At 48.3% G+C, this 23,608-nt stretch overlaps 9 protein-coding genes across 9 annotated transcripts; 6 read left to right on the plus strand and 3 right to left on the minus strand.

The window, feature by feature from the left end:
• Positions 1-3,732: 3,732 nt before the first annotated feature.
• Positions 3,733-4,117, plus strand: TIM9 (protein transporter tim9; the record flags this gene model as incomplete). The annotated part of the gene is made up of 3 exons (XM_044827200.1): positions 3,733-3,740; positions 3,807-3,876; positions 3,932-4,117. The coding sequence occupies 3 exons, from the start codon at positions 3,733-3,735 to the stop codon at positions 4,115-4,117; spliced, it is 264 nt and encodes an 87-aa protein (XP_044677794.1).
• Positions 4,118-4,638: 521 nt separating this feature from the next.
• On the minus strand, positions 4,639-10,277 carry J7337_009606 (uncharacterized protein; the record flags this gene model as incomplete). The annotated part of the gene is made up of 4 exons (XM_044827201.1): positions 4,639-5,979; positions 6,033-9,173; positions 9,226-10,138; positions 10,207-10,277. The coding sequence occupies 4 exons, from the start codon at positions 10,275-10,277 to the stop codon at positions 4,639-4,641; spliced, it is 5,466 nt and encodes a 1,821-aa protein (XP_044677795.1).
• A 490-nt stretch (positions 10,278-10,767) lies between these two features.
• TRP1 (bifunctional tryptophan synthase trp1) lies at positions 10,768-13,103 on the plus strand (the record flags this gene model as incomplete). Its single annotated transcript, XM_044827202.1, has 2 exons — positions 10,768-11,087; positions 11,138-13,103. The coding sequence occupies 2 exons, from the start codon at positions 10,768-10,770 to the stop codon at positions 13,101-13,103; spliced, it is 2,286 nt and encodes a 761-aa protein (XP_044677796.1).
• A 622-nt stretch (positions 13,104-13,725) lies between these two features.
• J7337_009608 (uncharacterized protein) lies at positions 13,726-15,293 on the plus strand (the record flags this gene model as incomplete). The annotated part of the gene is made up of 5 exons (XM_044827203.1): positions 13,726-13,909; positions 13,965-14,162; positions 14,212-14,315; positions 14,364-14,594; positions 14,646-15,293. The coding sequence occupies 5 exons, from the start codon at positions 13,726-13,728 to the stop codon at positions 15,291-15,293; spliced, it is 1,365 nt and encodes a 454-aa protein (XP_044677797.1).
• A 313-nt stretch (positions 15,294-15,606) lies between these two features.
• J7337_009609 (uncharacterized protein) lies at positions 15,607-16,754 on the minus strand (the record flags this gene model as incomplete). Its single annotated transcript, XM_044827204.1, has 3 exons — positions 15,607-16,320; positions 16,374-16,526; positions 16,581-16,754. 3 exons carry the CDS (start codon positions 16,752-16,754, stop codon positions 15,607-15,609), a joined length of 1,041 nt encoding a protein of 346 aa, XP_044677798.1.
• An 809-nt stretch (positions 16,755-17,563) lies between these two features.
• On the minus strand, positions 17,564-18,144 carry CWC21 (RNA-splicing factor; the record flags this gene model as incomplete). The annotated part of the gene is made up of 2 exons (XM_044827205.1): positions 17,564-17,861; positions 17,915-18,144. 2 exons carry the CDS (start codon positions 18,142-18,144, stop codon positions 17,564-17,566), a joined length of 528 nt encoding a protein of 175 aa, XP_044677799.1.
• Positions 18,145-18,562: 418 nt separating this feature from the next.
• On the plus strand, positions 18,563-19,813 carry J7337_009611 (uncharacterized protein; the record flags this gene model as incomplete). Its single annotated transcript, XM_044827206.1, has 1 exon — positions 18,563-19,813. The coding sequence occupies one exon, from the start codon at positions 18,563-18,565 to the stop codon at positions 19,811-19,813; it is 1,251 nt and encodes a 416-aa protein (XP_044677800.1).
• A 741-nt stretch (positions 19,814-20,554) lies between these two features.
• On the plus strand, positions 20,555-21,565 carry J7337_009612 (uncharacterized protein; the record flags this gene model as incomplete). The annotated part of the gene is made up of 3 exons (XM_044827207.1): positions 20,555-20,802; positions 20,853-21,283; positions 21,339-21,565. 3 exons carry the CDS (start codon positions 20,555-20,557, stop codon positions 21,563-21,565), a joined length of 906 nt encoding a protein of 301 aa, XP_044677801.1.
• Positions 21,566-21,589: 24 nt separating this feature from the next.
• J7337_009613 (uncharacterized protein) lies at positions 21,590-22,009 on the plus strand (the record flags this gene model as incomplete). The annotated part of the gene is made up of 1 exon (XM_044827208.1): positions 21,590-22,009. The coding sequence occupies one exon, from the start codon at positions 21,590-21,592 to the stop codon at positions 22,007-22,009; it is 420 nt and encodes a 139-aa protein (XP_044677802.1).
• Positions 22,010-23,608: the final 1,599 nt, after the last annotated feature.

Consider the following 23,608-nt stretch of genomic DNA (forward strand, 5'->3'; position numbering starts at 1 on the left):
GAAATGGCGATGCGATGTGAGGCTAGAGATCAGGAGCTAGAAATCAAAGCCTTGAGCTGGGGAAGCTCAAGCGAGCAAGCGAGCGAGGGAGTCGATGGCAACAGTGTGCGCGCCAGTCTAGGATGAGACAGATCGGTCGATGATTGGTAGCGTCAAGGGCGTTAGAGCGGTACAACAGTAGTAGTGTAGGGCGTCAAGGCGTTAGGCGCTGGCTTGGTTCAGTTCACTTTGTGTCTGGTAATCCAGATTCAAATCCTTGGCTCTGAGGCACGGGTTCGGGCGTAAGCAAGAATCGTCAAGGCACAAAATAGTGAGTGAGTGCGTGAGTGAGTGCGTGCGTGCGATGTGATGATGATGGTGACGAGGTGAGGCGATAAAGAAAGGAACGGCAAGAGACGCTTCGAGCGGGTCAAGGCTGTAAATTATCACTCAAGTCGATGATTATCGCGTCGTAGCAATAGAGGAGCAGAGCAGAGAAGACAGAAACAGTTGGTGGCATCAAGAGCCAGCGAGTAAGTGAGCGTGAACGGGAGGGAGTAAGATTAAAGAAATCCAATCCAATTGATGTGAGGCGGGGGACTTGGGACCGAAAGCCACTATTGTAGGTACCCGTAGCGTAGCGTACCTTAGTAGTGCTGGGTCTGGGTCTAGGGGGAGCAGGAGTGCAATTGTGTCCAGGTACAGTACATACAGGGAGTTGGGGGTACCTTGCCGTACCTGAATGGAGGGAAATGATGGACAAAGGCAAAGGGTTGCGTTGTAAACTAACTTAAGTACTAATGTAGGTATCCGTATGTAGGTACCTAGGTAGGCAAGATACAAAGGACAGGAGAAGACTGAGTAAGATATCTTATCAGTCTTTAAGTAAGACTTGACTGACTCGGTGGTTAAAAGGATATCGGTTGGATATGTTGTGTGGAGTTGAGGTTAATTCTGGGCTGCAATAGGAATTGCAAGAGAATGCAGATGCAGCACCTCACAGCTTCTAATTATGTATTCATATGCAGGTAGCAAAACAAGCCAGCTTTAGTAGTGGCCTTTGCCTCTCTCTCGAATACTTGATAGCGAATGTCAGGCCAGTATCGAAACAAGTGGAAAAGGTCTGCTGTAAGTGGGAGCAGACAGGAGGTTACTTGGTGGGTGGGCTTATTTGCACTGAAACAGAGTGTACCCAATCCAATGGATAGTTAATAACAGGCTCTGTTAACGTGTGTAATTAGGGCAACCAAATTGGGACGAAAGCGAGTGACCAAACGAACGAACGAGCGTGAATGTGAACAAGCGAGAGCGGGAAGTGGGAAGATGGGACAAGGACAAGGATGGTGATAGAGACAAGACAAGATTGCGAGAGGGGAGATGAAATACGAGAATGAGAATGCAGGTCGAGTTTTAGCTATCCGCTCGTACATAATAAACTTTCAATAGTAGGTAGTTAATTGGACCCATCTCAGATCACTCAATTCTTTCAGGTACATCGTCTACTGTTGGCAAACTCTGAATCTCCATTTTAAACTTAATTGTCAACGACGGATATATGTACGTTGTGAAGAAGACGTGATATCATTGTCAATATCAGTGAATATCCGTATCCACACAGTTGTACACAATGCATCTTGGATGCCCGTCTACGTTGGATCTGATACTACCCATCTTCAGCCTAACCAACTTTTTCTGCAGTACCAGATCTCTAATAAAAGAACTGTCATGTATAGAATAGTCGGATATCAATTGATCAATCTACAGGGTCAACCATCCAACTCCAACGCCGCGAGCGGTTGCTGTTGGTGGATACTTTGGGCGTAAGTAGTTGGATTGCGATTGCGTCGTGGGCATGGAGATTTACCAGGATTCATGCTTGGAACACGATCAGTCAAATTGAATCACATCACTCGCTCGCTCAATCTGCCTGCCTGCCTGCCTGCCTGCCCTGTTCTGCCCTACAAGTCACAACGGCGGTAATTAATAGATAGATCTCTCCACAGTGACGAGGTACTGTCGATCACAGCTCTAGGAGGATATAACCCGTCAATAGCTTGTTGAAGTCCCTAGCTCTTATCACTCACTCACTGCTGAGAGACACTAGAGACTCTGTCTGAGTCACTCACTCAAAGAAAAAAAAAAAGGGCCCTGGACTCTCAGCTGAAACCACTACTGCAACTCGACAACACCAACAAACCATAAACCATGGATGATATCCCGGCACTAATAAGCATCAGAACTTGGCTTATCCGTGGTCTAGTCTACAGTCTGCACTCCCAAAAAAGGCTGTTGATCTTAGTTGGACACCTCCGCGGTTGAGGATGCTCTGGAGTCGATTTACAGGGCTGTTTACGTTGACTGTCCAAATCGAGACTCTTTTCATTTCGACTCTGAAGCTAAGGCCCTACCTTGTCTCACCCGGTGCGCCAACACCAACAAGTGAGACCGTCTGTCTGTATTTTGTACGGAGTATAGAGAATGGAATTTGGGTAATAAAACGGACCAGCTCGATGTTTACCTCCAAGACTCAGTACCTAGACAGCTGACGCACAGTACGTACTTCTCTTTGACTTAAGCATGCATGGTTGGCATCGACACACACACACACACACACACACACACACACACACAAGGGACTGGCGATTGATTGATGGATGTTTCCATATTTGGCATGTACATCTCCAAGGACGTTGAAAGATTGCAACCATCACACGTCAGTCTTTCGCCTCTTTTGAGTCCTCTCTGTCTCCTGATTCGTTGCCCATCTCATGCTTCAGTTTTGTCGATATCAGTGAGTAAAAGAAGTTCTGGAAGCATAATATCCCTTGTATACAGCCCATGCTATAGGCACTGAGTTTCTTTCACGTCATGTTATAATTCATGTGCCTCCCACTTCTCCGTCTTTCTTTGAGTAAACACATATGCATGTCTTGGTCAGTGACGTTTATCTTATTGCACACCAAACACTAGGCGCAATACATGGACTGCGCCTCATCCAATCCCGGCCCAACTGCAAGACTTGTCAGACGAGGTGCCGCGCCGATCACTGTTTCATGTTTTTTTGCCATCAAGTGAAGATATGAATAGAAATTGCCATGCTTACATACCTCCAACGGCTGTCTCGTTTTGGTCAGCTGAATTACGTGGTGAGTTGTAGTCTAGATGTTTGGATCTGCAGAGCATTGGAGGGGGGAGGGGTAGCTAAGCGGGGATGTCCTCACATGACAGTCTCTCAGTACTAAGATACAGAGAGGGCTGTCCAAGTCCCCTCAGTTGTTGTTAATGACAAGAATAGTATTAAGTTAATGGCTGTTAAACAGGTTATCAAGTGTACAGTACGTAGGTCTTTAGCTGATCAAAGAAGCTCAACTCCACTATCATGGGCACCTGGCTACGTCAGAAGCTCCCACCAGAGCAAACGCTGCAACATCAGAATAAGCATTCAACGATGAAATTGCTCCGGAACCGTAGAATAAATATCGATATCAACATGCTAATGTATCACACGAGCCTGAATAGCGTCACTTATAATAAACGGGAATAACAGTTGTGGTGCATTTAAAGCTCAGCCAATCCGGGGTAAAACGATAATGCGATCCCGCCGATAAGCCCAACCCGTCCAAGTCCCGAGCTCTCTAGCTTGCTTATCTCAAAATTTCAGTCTCCATACCAAACCGACAACGTCAATCCACCTCGACAAGCCTTATAACCTCCATTTCAACAACCACACCAACCCCCCCTTCAACCGTCAAAATGGATATGTAAGTCTCTCTATACTCAATTCATGTCAGCAAATCACAAATCTAATCAACATGTTCCAACCATAGGCTTTCCGCAGCTGAGCAGCGCACTCTTGAGCAGCGCATGCAGAAGCGCCAGGTCAAGGAGTTTATGGGCGTATGTATTCCCCACGAGTATCGCGGTCGGATTGTTGCTGACGTACTTTCCTTAGGCATTCGGTGGCCTTGTTGAGCACTGCTTCATGTCCTGTGTCGACGACTTCACCTCAAAGGCCATCTCAACCCGAGAAAGTGGCTGTATCAACCGCTGCGTTCAGAAGTGGATGGCTTCTCAACAGCGCATCAGCGACCGCTTCCAAGAGCACAATGCCCAGCTCACAGCCCAGATGAACAAATAAACGCGAAATACGGGAAAGCCGAGACATGTACGATTAGCAAGGAGGACGACAAGAGGAAGGATACACAAAACCTGTGCTGTTGATATCAGATGTGCTCCGGATTATATATGATATCGAAAAGACGGAGCGCTGTTTATGGCCATGATACGCCGTGTGGCTAGGTCTCATGGCACCAGGTGCACTTGTATATTATCATTTTGGGCTATAGGCATGAGGTGCTTGGACTCAGGCTGTCACCATGGAATGAATTCATAACCCATTTTTACTCTCATTTCGGATGTCCCTTTTCGCCCTTGCAACTCAACTTGACAAGACAGCAAGCACTTCGTGACCGCAAGTATTATTACAGACTGATGGGCCGATTAACAGGGTAAGCCCGTTTGTGTCAACGTAATCCAATCAAGTCTCTCTTATGCCATTCCGCAATGCATATATCCTATTCCAACGCCCTTGGCCTAAGATACTTATAATGTACACCTTGATGATTATCCCTCGTTTTTCCTAAGCTCCCATGTTCATATTCAATTATCTGCTTCTTCACTTAACACATCTCTGATGGCATCTAATTGAGCCACCGCTTTCTCCTCCAAAAGACTATCATATGCCCCTGACGCAGGCTTCATCCCTCGCCAGTCCATTTCACGCTGACCTAAGGGCATGAGCCGCTCCTTTAGCAACTTCTTTGTGCTCAACCAAAAGTCGACGTTCTCTAGCAGGTTTGCCGAGTCCCATTCCACGTCAGGAATGTCCCGGTTATTATTCAAACGAAGAGCAGCAAGCACCCGCGTGAGGAGGGCAAGAGAGTGAACCTCGGATATCGCGACAAGGGTCAGGTAGTGCGGTGACGCCCGAGACTGAGTACGACTGGCTCCAGGTGCTTCAAACCGGTCCACGCTGGCTTCAAGTAGGTGAGGGAACTGATTAAGAACGTACGCAACCTCTGGAGCAACAGTTGCACCCAAGGCTGTGAGCAAGTTCAGCATTAGCGGCAACAGTCCTTTGGCCCAGATACCATAGCAACGTTGTACCACAGGGGAATCTGAATAGGGAGAAATGTTGGACTTGAGCATGAACTTGGTCAGATTTGCAGATAAAATGTTGCTCAAGATTCCATCACATGCCATCTGTTCAGCAACCATAGGAAGAGTTGAGAGTTCAAGCAAAAATAGCATGCTCAACTCGCCATAGATAGGGTCGCCTTGGTCCGCCAGTCTATCTGCCCATGAGTAGAGAGACGAGGCGGCATGGAGGACTTGATGCTCGGCCATGATGTTAAGAACTTGAGTCTGAGATTGATCCATATTGGGCAGACTTATGCAGGCTTGAAGGATGGCTGTTAACAATCCTAGATCTTCAGGCGATACACTATTTTCGTTATCGTGAACAAGGCTGACAAGTGCGCGGAAGCCCCTGCCCACAACTCGGTCAAGGATATTCAACACAGTTTGTGTAACTGTCACGGTAGTTCCCTCAAAGGCATCCTGAGATTCGGTTGCTTTCTTGCCACTGATTTGGTAGGCACGCAGAGTAACGAACAGAGCCTTTAGAAGGGTGCGGTAGTACGAGATAGATTCAGTGCCCCAAGGCTCCTCGACTCCGTTCATGGTACCAACAAGGGTCGAGAGAAGCTGGTTGATGTCCTTGACTGGCACTGATGATTTGACAAGGCGCTGGATCAACACAAGCGCAAGGTTCGCCCTGGACTCGACAAGTTTTAAGAAGATGTGTTCAGGGCCTGGAATTCCTTGGTTGGCATTGAGGCATTGTTGGGCAACTTGCAACATTTGCTTTTCCACGGTGTCGTTCTTGGGCATGCATGTTGATAGCTCTACAAGTAGAAATTCCCAGGCATGGAAAAGGGCCTAGAAATAACATCATTAGCTATATCCATGGTACATAAGGCACATTCACTTACGAGCTGAGCGTCAACTAAAGACAAGTTAGTGTTTGCACGCTCCATCTCTGTCTTGAAACCATCGTCCTTGCGCCCTTTCCAGCCTGGATCAAACCGCAGCATCTGATCGGCGCGTTCCAGGTCATAGTAGTAACTCTTGCCGAGTTCCCGCGGCTCCAGGACGCTCCGCTTGAAGTCATCCACAGGGCACTCTGAATACTTGTTGGAGAAGTTTCTGGCGAAGTTGTTGTGAAGAGACTTATTGTAACCATCAACCTCAACTCCGTCACGCAAGTAATAGTCAAGATCGCCAATAAGGCTCTTTGCCAGTGTACCCGAGTTGCCCAGATGCCGCGAGTGGTAAAGCTGCATGGCAAATGTCTCCGCAATATACGCGGCAAGTCTTGCCTCAAAAGCAGCACGGACAGGGTCAGACTTTACGGTGATACTGGAGGACTTGAGTTCTCGGACATATTCTCTAAGTCCATCCAGATAAGCGGTGTCTTTCTGGAGTGTGAAGACTGTCCAGGGCCAAAAGTTCTGGGCCGAGGCGACAAAGTCCAGAATAACCAGGGCCTCACTTATTTCTAGATCCTTTAACTTGCCAAGCTTGGCAAGCCCAGTAGCAAATACCGAGCTAGAAGAAACATCCGTGTTCTTTTTGTCTTTCTTCATCGCCTCCCTGGGGGTCTGCCCAGTAAGCAGGCAATTGGACATCCACTGTTGTCGATTCCTCAGAATAGCCGAAAAGAACTTCCATGTGGCCTTGACCTCGCCCCTAAGTTCAAAGGGCTTACCCAGGGCTGATAAGAGTTGGAGAAAAGACTTCGAAATCTGAGGCCCCAAGTAACCAAGCAGTGACGGGGGCTCGCTCGAGGATTTGCCAGCATTTACAACCAAAGACTCAAGCAGCCACATGGTGGGCTTGCGGAAATGGTCAGATACTGCGCACAGCCGTGCAAGAAGGGTGGAGCTTTTGAACAGGTAAGTTTCAATCATGTTAGAGGATTGCTCTAGATAATTGGCGACGCGTAGTAGTGTTGCGGAGAATTCAAGTACTGCATTTAATTGTGCCTGTACCATCTCCACGCGTCTTGGATAGAGGGTACTGTCGGCGGTTGTAAATGCTGTGATAAGGGATGATAAAAGGGGTTGAAATCGCAAAGATCCAGTTGAGGGCGAGACGAAACAGTTGATAACATAAGAGGCGGCGGGTCGTAGGCATGAAGTCAGATTCTCAGAGGTCGAAGGATCGCCAAGACTGTAGCTATACATAATCACCTTTTGTAGGATTGGTACAACCTCTCGGAGCACTGACGAGCGGCATGTATCAGACGCAAATCTCCAGGTTGACGTATTCTCAAAGATGTCTACGCCTGCTTGGGCAATGGCGTAGCTGACCTTTGCTAAAACTTTATCTGCTGTGCCCAGCCAAGGGTTCAGATCTGACTTGTTTCTGCTTGTGGTATGGATACCAGCTCGTCGCTGAACAGCGGAAGTCATTGCAGTGTCAATGAGGTTTGAAAATAGTCTGAGACAAGATAGTAAAAATTCGAGCCTCTCCTGGACCAGATCGAGGCTTCCCACGACCTTGGTGAGCTTACCAGCTCTGGACTCGGAGCTCAAAAGCTCGCATCGAGAAAGATATGACCACACTCTGCTAGGGTAAATAGGCAGGACCGCATCGAGGAATTGGACGCAAGAGTTGAGCATAGTGACGACAACGTCCTCGCTCTCCGCAAGATCAACCTGCATGTAGTAGTCCATTGTCTCGCAGACGACTGTCAGGAGATCTCTACCACTACCGGCATCAATATGCTTCTTTGCCTCATGAAGAATATCATTGTCGGAAAGCACCAAGGTGCCGGCGGACTCCTCCCCGGCGGCGTTTAGATGATCCATGCGAATGAGTGTCGCAAACAGAGAGATGACTTCGGCAGTCTCTTCTGGCTGGAGCATTCCAAGCTCAGATTGATAGCCTTCCTTCATCAGGTTGATTTCTAGTCGTCGACCCAGGAGCGAGATAGTTGAGTGTGGATACTCCACTGAGACGACTCGACCTGTATCCGTAACAAATCGTCCATATGTGCCTGCTGGTATCCGGTACGCATCGTCCTCGACTCGTCGTCCTCGCCACGAAGGGGATAACGAGATGATGGGAATATCTTGCAGCAAACAGAAAGTATTGGTGTTCTCATCTTCTTGTGCGAGCTCGTACTCTTGGAAGTAATCAGGAAGGACGAATGTGAGTGTGGGTGTTGCACGTAAAAGGTTAAGGATCATCTGAGACTGATCACTCTCACGGAGGCTAGTAGCACTGGCGAGAGTTCGGCAGAGAGTGATGAACGGCAGGAATTCATAGGGGTATCTGTCAAGAGCTTGCTTAAAGAAGAACTCTAGTGCAAGATCGTCATTAATCATGGAAGCGAGAATATCTTGCTTCTCCGAGAGGTTCTCCTTGTTTGAGATGTCCCAGTAATTTCGACCGGCGCTCAGAATCGAAAGAAGGGAGCTTACTGGTTCGGACTGATAGCCAACGATGGGGTATGAAACCTTGAGAAGCTCAAAGAAGACATTTCGAAGGCGAGCACTGAGTAAGGGGGTCATACTGCCCTCATCTGAGGGACCTAATGATGTTGCCATATTAGAAACGACATCAAAGACACGGCCTTGAGACGTGACTTGTGATGCAAGCTGTTCCACCACGACAAGGTCCTTGGATGAAGTCGCATTCTCGAGGAAGCCGTCAAATTTCGAAGATTCGATGGAGAAGATGCTGCCGGCCGAGTTTCGTCTTGCAACTGGTCGAATCACACCTCCTGCCTCGAAGGTTTCTCGGGCATTTTGCTGTAGCAAATTATCACGCTTCTCCGTTCGACTTTGATAGGAAACATTCATGCGATGAAGAAGAAGTGTCCAGGCAAAAATGACGGGTGAAGCGCTTTCGCAATCGGCTTCGGCAGCGTTTAGTATGCTCTTGTGGACCTGTTCAAGGACGTCGGATGAGAGCAGATATGTATCGTAGGAAGTATCTGCTTGAGTAGCATCCTCTTCTCTCTCGGAAAGATAGGTTAACGAGCGGGCTGGCTTGAGTAGTATCAGAGACACGGCGGCTGAAAGAGTCTTCAGGGGCAAAACTAGAGGGGCAATGCTCTCGTGGATCTAGGGGCACTATTAGTACAAGTCTGCCATTAACATGACGTGCAATACATACCGGCTGAACAGCGTCAAAGAATCTGTAGACTTCCATCAAAGAAAACCACTGGTTGACGGCACTTGAAGGTGCAAAGTCGTCGCCAAAACTGTCAACAATCTGGAAGACGACGGACAAAGCATGGATGGCTTCAGTTAGAAGCGTTCGCAGCCAATCTAGTTCGACTTCCTCTGTCACCCACCTCTCGTCCGTTACAGCTTTTAGACCTGATTCGATGCGGGACATAGAGTCTGTGAGAACTTGAAGGTAAGTCGGGAGTAGGGGCTCGGCGTCGTCCCGTGAGGGGAGCTTCAGTCGGTAGGTCTTGGCTAGGTCGAGATCAACACTGGCGAAGGTCGGCAGCCTCTCGTAAAGCTTGATCGAGTTGGCATAGTCCGCAGACATCATAAAGAAACGGCGCTCGGTGAGATAGGTGTCGAACAGGCGTCGCTGTCTCGTCTCGGGCTTCTCGAATTCAGTCCAGATTTCCTCAGCATCCAGCGCAGCCGCCGATCCTAGGTCCAAAAGAAGTCCTGACCCCTGGCCATTGTTAAGGCCGGCAGCTTCCTGCAGATTCTTCGCATCTTGAGACGATAATGGGCCACTGAGATGGCGCGCAGGACGAGACTGGTGTTCTATCACGACCACACGCAACGCCGCGACTAGGTTGATTTTGGCATTCTTGCTGAGCCATTCGGCATCCTTCTTGATCGACTCGATATCAGGTCGTCCATCTGAGCTTGCGGGAATATTTATCGGGGCCGTTTTTGTTTCAAAGACTTTTTTCGTAGCTTCATCTGTGGGTGCGAAGGTGCTGGCAGGGTCCTCGAGAAGACGGTGAACATAGTCGTCGCTCAGAAATTCGATAACGGCAGAGCTCGTAGTTCTCTGGCCAGAACTATCAGACAGCGCAGTTGCGATGAGCTTCCAAGAGCTGGGTGGTGAGTTAGCGGTGAGTTTGTGTACATAGATGGATACTAGGCAGTCGGGCAGTCAACTTACAGCAGTACCCGCTCCCCAGTCAGGCATTGTTCTAGGGAGGGGAAGTAAATGCGATCGGCCACCGGCGCCATTGCAAAGAGCGTCAAAAAGGCGACAGTGGCATGCGACGCATCACCTTGCGATTAGTTAGGGTGGATGCGAAGAAAGTTTGATTTTGATGCTTGTTGACGCGCCTGGTCGCGAATGGAGGGATCGAGCTTTGGCTGGTCAACTTTTTGGACCTGATCTGGAGCTAGGGAGCTCCAATTTAGCCCAAGTTTATCCGGGGCTTCAGTGGACGGCAGTTATATCGGACCTTGTGCCTCCATCCGCCGTATGGAGTTAGCACTGTACGAACCGTTGTGTCTCAGTCAGGCACAACAGTGCGCTAGTCAGTGCTGCACTGGCCGAAAGTCGCATTCACAGCTTCTTTGTTCAACTCTATTCAAACTCAAAGTGACTCACCTTTTGCAACGTCACCGCTCTCAGTCTCGTAAAATCACTCATTTTTACGAAAGACACGGTCTCAAAACACTCTCCCTTCTCGTTGTTGTTTGTTTCCGAGAAACAAAGAGAGAGAAAATGGGTTCCTCAGATATTATCGATCACTCGCCACACCAGGCTGAGCCCTCGCCTCCAATTCCAACGGCCTCTAACCTTATTCTTATTGACAACTACGACTCTTTCACTTGGAACATTTACCAGTATCTCGTTCTTGCGGGAGCTACAGTTACTGTCTATCGAAATGACAAGGTCACTGTGGATGAAATCATTGCCAAGAAACCCACCCAGATCATCATCAGCCCCGGTCCCGGTCACCCCGAGACTGATTCTGGTGTGAGCCGAGATATCATTAGACATTTTGCTGGCAAAGTTCCTATCTTTGGTGTCTGTATGGGCCTGTGAGTGTTGGTCTTTCACTTGTATATCAATTCCTCTAACCTCCTTCAAGCCAGTGCATCTTTAATGTCTATGGTGGAGAAGTCAGTTCAGCTGGTGAATGGCTCCATGGCAAGACTTCACCACTGACCCATGATTCCAAGGGTGTGTTTTCTGGTCTCAAGCAAGGTGTCCCAGTTACTCGGTACCATTCTCTTGCAGGTACCCACGTCACTTTGCCTGAGGACCTGGAGGTTTCCTCTTGGGTGGCTAAGCCTGATGGTTCCCCCGGTGTCATTCAAGGCGTTCGTCACAAGAAGTACACCATTGAGGGTGTTCAATTCCACCCTGAGAGTATCCTAACTGAAGGTGGACGAGCTATGATCACAAACTTCCTCCGCATGCAAGGAGGTACTTGGGAGGAGAACACTGAGTTCCAGAAGTCTGGTTCTGCCAACAGTGACGACTCGGCTGCACCCAAGCCCAAGAAGAACAACATTCTGCAGCGAATCTACGCCAACCGAAAGGCTGCTGTGGATGCTCAGAAGCAAATTCCTTCTCAAAGATTTGAGGATCTACAAGTTGCATACGATCTCAACGCTGCCCCTCCCCAGATTCCTTTTGTCAACCGACTACGACAGTCTCCTTTCGACGTTGCCTTGATGGCTGAGATCAAGCGCGGCTCCCCCTCTAAGGGCATCTTTGCCCTAGATATTTCTGCCCCTGCACAAGCTCGAAAGTACGCTCTGGCAGGCGCCAGTGTCATTTCCGTGCTCACTGAGCCTGAGTGGTTCAAGGGCAGTATCGAGGACTTGAGAGCCGTTCGACAAGTCTTGGATGGCATGCCCAACAGACCAGCAATCCTTCGCAAGGAGTTCATCTTTGACGAGTATCAGATCCTTGAGGCACGGTTGGCTGGTGCGGATACTGTTCTGCTCATTGTCAAGATGCTTGATTCTGAGCTTCTACAAAGATTATATAACTATTCTCTCCAATTGGGTATGGAGCCTCTTGTTGAGGTTCAGAATGCTGAGGAAATGACGACTGCGGTTAAACTGGGCTCCAAGGTCATCGGTGTCAACAACCGTAATCTCGAGAGCTTCGAAGTTGATCTCAATACCACAGGCCGGCTACGCAGCATGGTGCCAGAAAGCACAATCATTTGCGCGCTCAGCGGTATCAACACCCATGATGACGTTTTGATGAACAAGAGGGATGGTGTCAATGCTGTTCTAGTTGGTGAGGCCATCATGAGAGCCCCCGACGCCAGTGTTTTTATCAGCCAACTATGCTCTGGAACCGAGCCCGCTGCTAAATCTGATGTCGTTTCATCATTGTACGTCAAGATTTGCGGTACTCGGAGTCCCGAGGCTGCCCGGAAGGCTGCCGAGTCAGGGGCAGACTTTGTTGGCATCTGCCTTGTTCCGGGTGCAAAGCGATGTATCTCACATGAGACTGCCCTTGCAATCTCAGAAGCAGTGCACACATATCCTAGCACTCGGAAATACGACACCCAAGTGGCAGCAGTAGACAACAAAGCCAGGGACTACTTCGAGGCTGCTGCCCAAAGACTTCGTAGCCCTCAACCTCAGCTCGTTGGTATTTTCCAGAACCAGCCTCTGAGCGAGGTTTTGGAGAAGCAGAAGCAATACGACCTTGACCTAGTCCAGCTTCATGGCGACGAGCCAATCGAGTGGGCGAGCCTCATTCCTGTGCCCGTCGTCCGATGCTTCAAGCCTGGCCAAGTCGGGATTGCGCGTCGGGGATATCATACTGTTCCTCTTCTTGACTCTGGCTCTGGATCCGGCAAGCTTCTCAATGTCACCAACGTGCAGGCTGTTCTGGAGAGTGATCCTGAGCTTCGAGTCTTCCTTGCGGGCGGCCTCAACCCTGACAATGTGGCTGAGTCTGTCAAGGCTTTGGGTCCCCTGGCTGATCGAGTGATTGGTGTTGATGTGAGCAGTGGTGTGGAGGAGGATGGAAAACAAAGCCTAGACAAGATCGCAGCTTTCATAAAGGCTGCCAAGGAAATCCGATAAAAGATAGAATAAAATACAGGTTATACAATTTCAGAAAACGCTTATGAGCACTCAAGTTTGATTGAAGCCGTGGGGCTGTAAGCCATTTTAAAGTGTCCCCTTTTTAAGGTGGTCCTTATAATATTTCTTTCGTGGTAACCCTTTTCTGAGGCATAGAGATATTATCATCCCATTCTATGCACTCTCTCTCTCTCTCTCTCTAATAGCACAAGCCGTTATCAAACATGCACTTAGGCTCAGCGTCTCGCATTTTCATCTCTCCTCACAACAAGTCCTGATGTTGGGCTTTTACATTCACTTCTCTTCTTTCTTAACCTCTTCCTATACTCTCTCACTCTTCATTCTATCTTATAGTAGACGATCTTAAGGCTGATTGATACTACCTTTTCTCTTCCAAAGTCGTCATCTCCTTTCACCTTTCGTCCTGGCCAGCAACAATCTCTTCATCCCTTGCCACAGGATATCTACACCTTCGCCTACCAATACTTAATCTTTTCTTCTTATTTCACTTTCAATTCTTTCTTCATTGGACTTCTGCATCCTTAACCCGCGTACAGCATTGATCGGTTTTCGTCCTTTGGCTTTTCGACAATTTATCAGCATTACATGAATTGCTGCAGACATGGTTGCTCAGATCTTCAAGAACCGTATAATTGCAGCTGCAGGGCCTCTCCCTGGTCAGTTGACAGTGGAAAACCTGAAGCGATGGATCTCACTTCGCAAAGGCGTCTTTATCGACGACTTTGACGAGACTGTCACTCATCTCCTCTGCACCAAGGAACAGTTCGATAAGAAACTTCCCAAAGGTACTAATCTTTGTTTCATATTCTCCTACTTCGACAACTACTTATAACTTTATAGTCAGAAAGGCATTAAAACTTGGAAAGGGCATTCACATTGTTCATTGTGACTGGTTCGAGTACTCGACAGTCAACAACAAGAAATTGCCTGAAGCGGACTATTCCATGAGAAGTCTCATCGCAAAGGAAAATGCAAAGAAGAGAGAAAGGTCTCGGGTCGAGAAGGGTAAAAGGAACGCAGAGAAATTTGTTGACACAAGTATGTTGTTCACAGTTCTGCTAATTTATGAAAACTAAAGCTCTACTAGACCGCTTCCACCTCTATCGAGACCGTCTCAACTTTGTCTACCAGGTCGACATCACTCGAGATGATGAGTTCACAGGCGAGTTCGGACAGAAGTACTCTCTTTGCGTAAGTAAGACTTCTCGCCTCAAGTGTCTTCATACTAACAATAGACAGTTATGGGAGTCCAACGCCAAACCTCACTTATACTGGTTCACGGCAAAATTCCTGAAGCAAAGGGGTAGCTCGCAGCCCATGTATCACCGCCCTAGTCCTCACGAGGGGAAATGGAGGGCGGAGATGGAGCTGTTTATGGACTTCTTCAAAAAGAAGACTGGGATCGCTTGGGAAGATCGGGTGTCACTAGCCCAAACAATGCCCAGTTCATATTTTCAGTACGAGCCTCCGGTATGTCTCAAGCCTACTGCTATTCATGAATGATGTACTAATAATATTTAGTCCAGAGGAAAACCCATTGGGAGACGTCTAAAGCACGACATCGAGTATTGTCGAAATATCAATGCTTCTATTCGTGGATTACCGTGGCCTCCCCCTAAGGAAGAGGAGCGTAAGACTGACTCGGCTGAAGATGAGTCTGATGATGGCCCAATAGCCCTTGAAGAAGAAGAGGACGAAGTGATGGCTTCACCTTCCGATTCCCCTCGCGCTCCGGCGGAAGAATCTGGCCCAGATCCGAAGAAGCTTGGAGACGACAATGAAATGGCTTCTGATCCTGATGCTGAGAAGCTTACAGAAGAAAACGAATCCTGCTCCATCTTGGGGGCCTCTCGGGACTGCAGGGAAAAGATTCCACCTTCTGATTTTGAGTATTCTCAAGACGAAAAGGCAAGTACTACTAATTCTGAGACTATTGACGGCGAAAAGAAAGCCGAATCACCTCCTGAGTCTGAAAAGGTTGAGGAAGCAGACAAATCGACTGATGTCTTTATGGATTGTGCAGAGACCAAGAGTGCTCTTGCTACTCCAGCCTCTTCTATTGATGAGAAAGAATTCTCACATGCAGTAGATGAGGATGTCGCCGTGGTTCCTGGTGATGTGGGTGAAATGGGAATCTCCTTTGAATTCGAGACACGAGAGTCCCTTTAGTTGGAGTTCATCTGATGGTTACGGATGTTACAGGCTTGCTATCTTGCTGAACATGGCATAAACGAGTTCGCCAGGTCTCGGGTTATCAATTAAGAATCTCAACCTCAATTGCTAGGGGGCATAAGGGCTACTATTGGTTAGAGCAGCATATGATTGGGACGTGCATATCTTGGGAGACTTGGGGACAATTGCTCAGTATGCTTGGCGTATATAGAACGGTAGCTAATTACACAGCAATGCTCATAATGGCTTATAATCTACTCATTTGTACATAAACCGATGTGTTATTGCCAGTTTCCTTGTTGTTTCAGCTTCAGAACCTCAACTTGGGTAAAACAAAGACCACGAGTATGCATGCCACAGCAAGCAAAGCGATATATGCATATAGCAGTAGCCTCCCAAAGTATCCCTTTCCTTCTGTCATCCTCTTGAGCATACCCATTCGCCCCTTCGCCGCCACCATGCTCTGTTCTGTCTTATCCATTCCCTCACCTGCACGCGCCACTACGTCCTTGTCTGCCTCGAGAGTGGTTGAGAAACGTTGTGAGCTTGACTTTAGAGCACTCGCCATCTGAAGAATCGATTCTGAGAGGGCTTCCTGTTCGTGTCGTTGATGGTCAAGTAAGGCTTCGGCTGTTGCTGTTGATGTTTGGGGAGTAGAGGGTTTGCTTCGATTGGCGAAAAGCGCCGCGCGTGCTGTTGAATGGGCAGGCGGTGATGGAGATGAAGGTGCGCCTCTTGATCTTAGGTTCTGCGTTGTTTGCGTGGGTCGTTGTTTGTGCTCTTGCGATGTCGTAGACGTGTCAGGGGGTGTTGTTGATGCTGGCGCTGGTACCGTGGCTGTTGTCCCTGGTATCGTCGTTGCCTCGGGGGGCTCTGACTCGACATCATCATCTTGCCCTGAGCTTTCGGTGGGTTGCCCTGTTGATATGGAATCGACCATGCTATCGCTCGGCGTAGGTATTATTTCTGAGAGGATATCTTCTCCGTCGGTACTCTCATCATCTTCGTCCTCCTCAATTGCCACCTGTCGTGATGTCAGCTTCGATCCTTTGCCTTGTCCCGAAAACCATTTCTGACTTGTCTCAAGTCTTCTAACCGATCCAGTAGCAGTTCTAGAAGCTCTCTCTTCCCATTCAGGTCGCTTTGCACTTCAGCCCTCCGACCTGGCGCTTTGATCCCCAGCGCATCGTGTTCTAGTTTCGTCAAAGAGTGCCGTGCGTATTCGAGGTTCTATGGTTCAGTGTTAGTTTATACGAATGTAGAGTCCGGTGCAGGCGCTCTTACGGATGCTACTCGTGCTCTTTCGAATTCGCTCGATCGCAGTCGTCGTTCGCGGTCGCTATCTGTATGAAGAACAGTCTTTTGTAGTCGCAGCAGTAGGTTCCCCAGCTCTGCTGATGCAATATCGATTGCGCTTCTGTTAATGGGATGTACAGTAGAATGCGAGAGTCGCGCCATGGTCGTATTTTTGTTTCGTTGTCGATCTCCTGTCTCTCCCGTCTCTGGTACTGCCGTTGGTGGTTTGAGTGACGTGTGAGGTTCAAGGAAGCTCAAGCTCTAGCGGGTCTTTGTAGCATGAGCGTGTGCCAAGCCACGTCGCAACTTACAAGGCGATACCTAACGACCAACAGAACTCTTGATGAGATCAGTCTATGTACAAAAGCTATACAAGAATATAAATTGGTTCATAAACATTGAGTAATCCATTAGAATCAAGGATTTTGATCATCGTTTGACTGCTGTCAGATGAAAGACAATGTTGTTGAGTGTCTGAGTGAGTACCTTAGTAAGATCAACCAGCTAATATTCGTGTTTTCATTATCGTTCACAGAGTCAAGGATAAGACAGTAAAGTGACCATATAAGAATCCCCAGAATCAGTACAACAGGTACCTATACAACAGAATACAGAACCAAGCAACATTTATGAGTCGTTTCTAGAGGAACAAAACGTCGTGTCCAATGTTAAATATCCTACCCTAGACAATGCAACTTGGGTCAGTCAGCCTCAATACCCAAACGCCATGCGCCGCTCGAATATGAACAGAAATACGACAGTAAAACTACCCAGAAACCGATGCCACAGTTATCCGTTCTGTCCACATTTTCAATGGATGGATGACTTGAATAACAATGGCCGATGCCTGGCGAAGGGTGAGAGACCGCCAGATGCTTGACAATTGTCCAAACACCGAGAGTCTGCGTTCCCCCTCAAAACGCAAGTTTTGATAACATAGTGGCCGATATGTTTTGAGTTGGGTGATCAGCCTAGTCTCTTGGCTCACTTTTCCTATCGTCGTCACCTTCACCTTGCTCCTCGTCCTTCTCCAAAGCACTGCGCAGCCTCTCTTCTTGTCGCTTCCAATGACCTCCCTCTTCATAGTCTGCGCTGATCTTCAATGCTTTCCGTAGTCGTTCGCTCTCCTTGATCTTGGCATCGGCCATCTCGTGAACCTGGTGTTGCTTGAATGTCTTTCTTTGACCGCCTCTCCTCCCAGAATTCATCTCGGCAAGGAGTTTTTGTCGGAGCTCGTCGCATCGCCTATCGATCTCATCTTCGTCGACCCTTGGTCATGTTAGCACAGTCAGCTTTGCAATTGGATGTATTCAAATCTGTACTCTTCTTCTTCAAGCTTGTCCCTCAAGTCAAAGACCTTAACTTCGACCTCACGCTTGCGGTCATGCTCCAGGATTCCCTTATCTGGCTGGCGTTGCTTGTGTCGCAAGCTATCGAGGTCTTTGGGATAAGGAGCGCCGTAGTCGCGAGGCTTGATCTGGGCAAGGTTGCGTTGGACGTAGCCCGAGGTGCCACTGCCTCGGGGAGTGTTGAGACCAACATTATCAGACATTATGGAGTAGGCAAAGTGTTGTGTTTTGAATCGCTGAAACAATTGTTGGTATAAGTTGGCGCGCAGATAGGTAATGTCATGGACAATTGAGATCTGTGATGGATGCGACAGCAACAGGCAAGGTGGATATGATATACCTAGCTGGTATGTGGTACTATAGTTAGGACCCTTCTCTGCCGCTGTCGCTCCAGCTAAATCTTGACCGCCTACCTCTCTCGGAAGATAAGATAAGCAATTATCGCCCCTCCATCATGGAGGGGCATGGAATATTTGGATAATTTGTAAGTGAGTCAACATTTGAACGTCGACAGCATGGTCCGTCATTTTTTGATCTTTTCACATAAGTAACATAAAAATTGGATACCGAGTACTTCTCATACTATAAGTCTTTGATTCAAGACCTTGGATAACACCCAAGATGCCTCACGTTCCCGCTTCAGCTGAAGCTAACAGCCAAGGCGATGCGCCTGAGCTCGTTTTCCCACCAGTCACCAAAGATCACATCCAAAACTGCTCCTACGACTCCTGGTTTCCCAAGTACCGAAGCTCGTGTCTCAAATCTCGCATAATAGCACTGCCGCCTTCATTCGTCGAGTATATCCATGAAGACGGTATAGTTCTTGCAGATGATGACGACGAGAATCAAGACGAGCCTGAAGAGTGGCATGCATCATCCAATACATCTGCAAGACCTCAAATTAAGGATCCTGACTCGTCAGATGACGAAGAAGACGAACCTGAAAGGCTCCCTCCTAACCAGAGATTCCCGGAGACTCACAATCTCATCAAAGAGAAGATTGCAGAATTAGGTGGCTCAGTTGCGCCCAAGTTGAACTGGTCTTCACCAAAGGATGCCAAGTGGATTTCGCCTCACCAAAATACACTCAAGTGCACAACTCCAAACGACATATACCTACTCCTCAAGTCATCTTCTTTTGTTTCTCACGATCTCGATCACGCCTTTGAAGACTGCACTCCGAGACCTCCGACCAAACCATATGCGCCCATTCTTGTTTTGAGACCATTCTTCACCCCTCATGTGGCCCTCGAATTTCGATGTTTCGTCAAGCACAGAACTCTCATTGGCATCACACAGCGAGATCTCAATCATTATGATTTCTTAGAGCAGATTCGACCTCAGCTGTGGCGTAAGATCAAGACATTCTTCCGAGAGAAACTGAGGTTCACATTTCCTGACGCCAGCTTCGTCTTTGATGTTTATATTCCCGAGAACTCCTTTGAGAAAGATGGACTTGGGAAAGTCAGGTTAATGGACATAAACCCATGGGCTCCTAGAACAGACAGTCTCCTTTTTGGCTGGCAAGAGCTTCTTGAGATGGATGTCAAGAACCCCCTCTATGGAACCTCAAGCAATGAGGCCGGTGCGGATGTCAGCGGCGATGACACAGTCACAGAGGGTGAGGACGAGGATGACGATATTGAGTACCGGCCTGAGATGAGCCCTGAATTCCGGATAATAGAAAAGGATGACCCAGCTGCGTACAACTTTAGTAGCCCACAATATTCAGCGCACAAGCTACCAAAAGAGGTAGTAGATGCAAGCATGGGTGGCCAGGGAGGGTTGATGGAGTTTGCGATGCAGTGGAAGGAAATCACCGAGGGACGAGGAGATGGAATTTGGGAACAGGCAGCTGGTGCTAGGCAATAAAGTCTCAGAGCCAGATAGCATGGACAGCCTATTGAAGAGTGAATTGATCATCTACTCGTCCATCCATTGAATAAGCCATTGGGCAACATTGAATAGAACCGAGTTTAGAGCATCGATATGCCCAACAAATGATGAAAGAAGAGGCAGAGATTTAGTGAAGAGAGTTGCTGTATGATATTTTGGATGTTCTCCAGTTCAATGTGTTGAGTTTACCAATTTCATAGGGGTTGAGCACGTCGATTTGGTGAACTTGAGCAGAGGCACTCCTGCATAGAGCCGCATGTTGACCAAAGCTTGTGCCGTACTTGCAATTGAAGGAGAGTGAATCATCGACGGTGCCAATGAATTAACTAGACGCTTCTATGATCGAATTTACGTCAGAGAAATGAATCTGCCTGCCTATAACAAGTGATCTCGCCAGCTCGCGTACTGTGCTAAAGCGCGAAATGCACGGTACGTGGAAAACGCGATAAACAGTGGGGTCACTATGCCAACAGGTCCCCGCTACTTTTGGCCTCGACCTGCTTCTCTCTTTTCTTTTTCCCTCTCTTCTTTTTGTCACCCACCCTTTTAGCCCTTGTTAAGAATATATTCGCACTCATATCAAATTACCTGCTATCACTGCTCATATTTTCTTCTCTAATCATACATCAGTTGGCGGTCTCTCAAGGACTCTGTATAAGTCTACCTTGTGATTCTTCAGCAACTCTCGAGATTTGCTTCTCGCCCTTTGTCTTCAGAATGGGTAAAATGAAGGCTGCGCGCACTTCGCGCCGACACACCCCCCTCTCCAATACTGGAGGAACACGCTCTTCAAACCGTATTGCTGCGAAGAAGGAGACCAAGGGAACGAAGCAAGCTGGGCCGAGCCAGAAGAGAGCTCCACCTGCTCCTCGTGATCGCTCCTCTTCTCAGGAAACTCTCAAGAACTCGAGTGATTCATCCCAGGAACCTCCCTTCAGCAGCTTTAGCAGCTACAACACCAATGAGTATGTTGAGCTTCCCACACTTGCGCCCAGACACTTACTCAATACCATAGTAGCCACCCAGCTGAGCAGGTCCAGGGAAGCCCGGCTCTCGCTCACCGTAATCCTCAGGTTCATGGCACCGTTGCTACGTCCTCTGGTCCTTCCAACAACGCAGCTGGAACATTGACAGCTGGTGACGTCGCTCTAGAAATCTATGGCAACAGAATCGTGATCGACAGCACTCTCGGCAAAAAGCTAGCCGGTGAAGCATCCCTACGACCCATCCGACAGCGTCGTTCTGACATGGTTCTCAACATGGAGCGCCGTAGCAATGTCGAAGCCTTCTTGGCTCATCTCACTGGAGTCCAGGTCAGCCGTTCTTGCAAGAATTGCTCCAAAGGACACGGTCCCTGGTCTGAGTGTATCATCTATGATGGCCAGATGTGTGGTAGCTGCACAAACTGCTGGTTCAATGCCAGTGGTTCTCGTTGCACTTTCCACGGTAAGTTGACTCTTATGCCACACCGATATCATGAACCAACACTCACTTCCTTCAGAGAACAACCAGAACTCCATCTATGCCCCGGCACCATTGTACCACCCCCAATCTGCGGGAATGCCAACCCAGCCTTTTCAATACGCCCAGCTTAATCCCCTGGCGCTTCCCCAGGGCATCCTCCCTATGAACCCAGGAGCTGCCGTGTCTGTTTACGTGGATCCTCAAATGCGCAACCAGTTCGCTATGAACATGATCCAAGCCTTGGGACTCGGTTCCGGCAGATAGAATTTGTCAGGTCCCGCCAATAACATGGTCGGCAATGTTGTCTCAAATGTCGCTGCTATGAGCCAAGGAGAACGAAAGTTTGCACAGGTAGAGAGGGCTGCCGAGGAGCTCGGCATTCGCCTCGCGGAGTTGCATGACTTCCTTGCCACTTCTGACGGCAACGATTTCATGACCCAGCTTTCTGGGGTGGCTGGTCCCCAGCAAATCTCTTCTGGTGATGACCACACCCAGGAGCCACTCTCCCAAGAGCCTTCTTCACAGGACAATGCCCACCAGGAGCACGCTTCCGGAGACAGTTCTTCCGAAGACAGTTCTTCCTACGAGCCTTCCTCTCCAGAGCAGTCTGCTCAGCAAGCCTCGTCACAGGAAGGATTTTCTCAGGAGAATGTCGAAGCACGTCCTATGACATTGACTCTCTTAAACACCCCGCCATATGAGAACTGAGTGGTTCTATGCTCATTGAGGCCGCCGATGCACAACGCCTCCATTGAGCAAGGCTCAATGCTATGACGACCCTCAGCAATACGTCTAACACGCAGAACATGAAAGAATAAAAAGACCAGGCAACGTACTATAGAGTTGTCGAGTGATGTGAGTCCACTCACATGGTTCGCTGGATCCTACTAACCAAATCACAGTACTCCTTGATGTCCCTTGGACCAGAATTTGGAACCCTTCGCTTATTGTGTTATCTCAAGTGAGTTTGCCGCCGATTTCGGGCTACGCTCTGTCTTGAGACTACTATTGGAATACGCATTGTGTCACCACTGGATGAGAAGAATGCGTACGAGCCCAACATACTCGTAGTTATGAGCGTGTACGCCATATCGAGCAATAATCACCCACCATTTCATTTTTTCGAATCTTTCCTTTTTCAGCACCGCGCGGCTGGCTCGACTCAAGACACACGTCGCCAATCTTCGATATCCGTGCAGCTCAGCCGAACTATTTTCTTTACCAACTTGTATGATCATGTATTCAGGACAAACCGATAGCAAGGCTAGTGTGTGTATGGCAACTTCCAAGCAGTCTTGGAGGCCAGGCAGCCTGGGTTGGCTCTAGATGGAGATTGACTACTATCTGTACCATTATCGATCTCGAGCAAGAATGAATCAAAGGCTCTGGGATGCTTTGATGCCGAGATTGTCGGATCTAGTCTATTAGGAGTAGCCTTAGAGCATAGTTTTCCTGACAAAATTGAGACAACCAAAAACAGACAAGATTATGAAACACGTGAGTCGCCATAGGATGTGACTATTTGCTGCGTATGTATATTTTCTATGAACGGTAGAAACTGGATCGCCGCCCCTCGTACGATCTTTGTGTGAAACATTCCCTTTTTGCCATCTCTCATGTGTATTTTGCCTCACAGGAAGGAGAACGAGGTTGAGTCAAGTCACATGATTTTGTTTATCTCGGTCTTGAGGACATCATCACAAGCAAACATCCAACTGCTCCCACGCATGTCTCACATCAGAGACAAAACCCCCATAGTTCTGTAGGGAGATGGACCCGGATGTGTCCTCGTTGGGAAACGTGCGTGGGTAGCGCGCGTTTACATCCTCTGCTCTGGGCAAAAACGGGCACTGGGCTTGACTTCAAGACATACGCCAACAGAAAAGTGAGTCAAAACGCAAGCGAAAAGAGCAAACAAGACATGAGCAGGTGCGGAATTTGGCGACAGGCGGTGAGTTTGTTTCAGACGAAAGACGCGCCAAATCATTATTTTACGGTATACTTTGATAGTTGAAATTAAACGAGAAAACACCGCATCCGAGTGACGAATAACAATACGATGCTAACGTGCGGAGGGTAACAAGGCATGGGCGGTAGTGATAGTGGTAGTGGTAGGAAAGAGTTTCGTAATTAAACAAAGTAGATGACCACCATCCTCCATCGCCCGTACTGTTTAGATGCAAATAATGACCCCTTCTTCCAGCCTCGTCCGTCACGCTCTTGAACGGGCAAATCATATCTTCCCGACGTCATGGGCGGCCACGACCACTAGCCTTCGCGGCTTCATCATCTGTGGTCCACCGTTCT

The sequence above is a fragment of the Fusarium musae genome, chromosome 7 (assembly GCF_019915245.1).
Source record: "Fusarium musae strain F31 chromosome 7, whole genome shotgun sequence".
NCBI lineage: Eukaryota > Fungi > Ascomycota > Sordariomycetes > Hypocreales > Nectriaceae > Fusarium > Fusarium musae.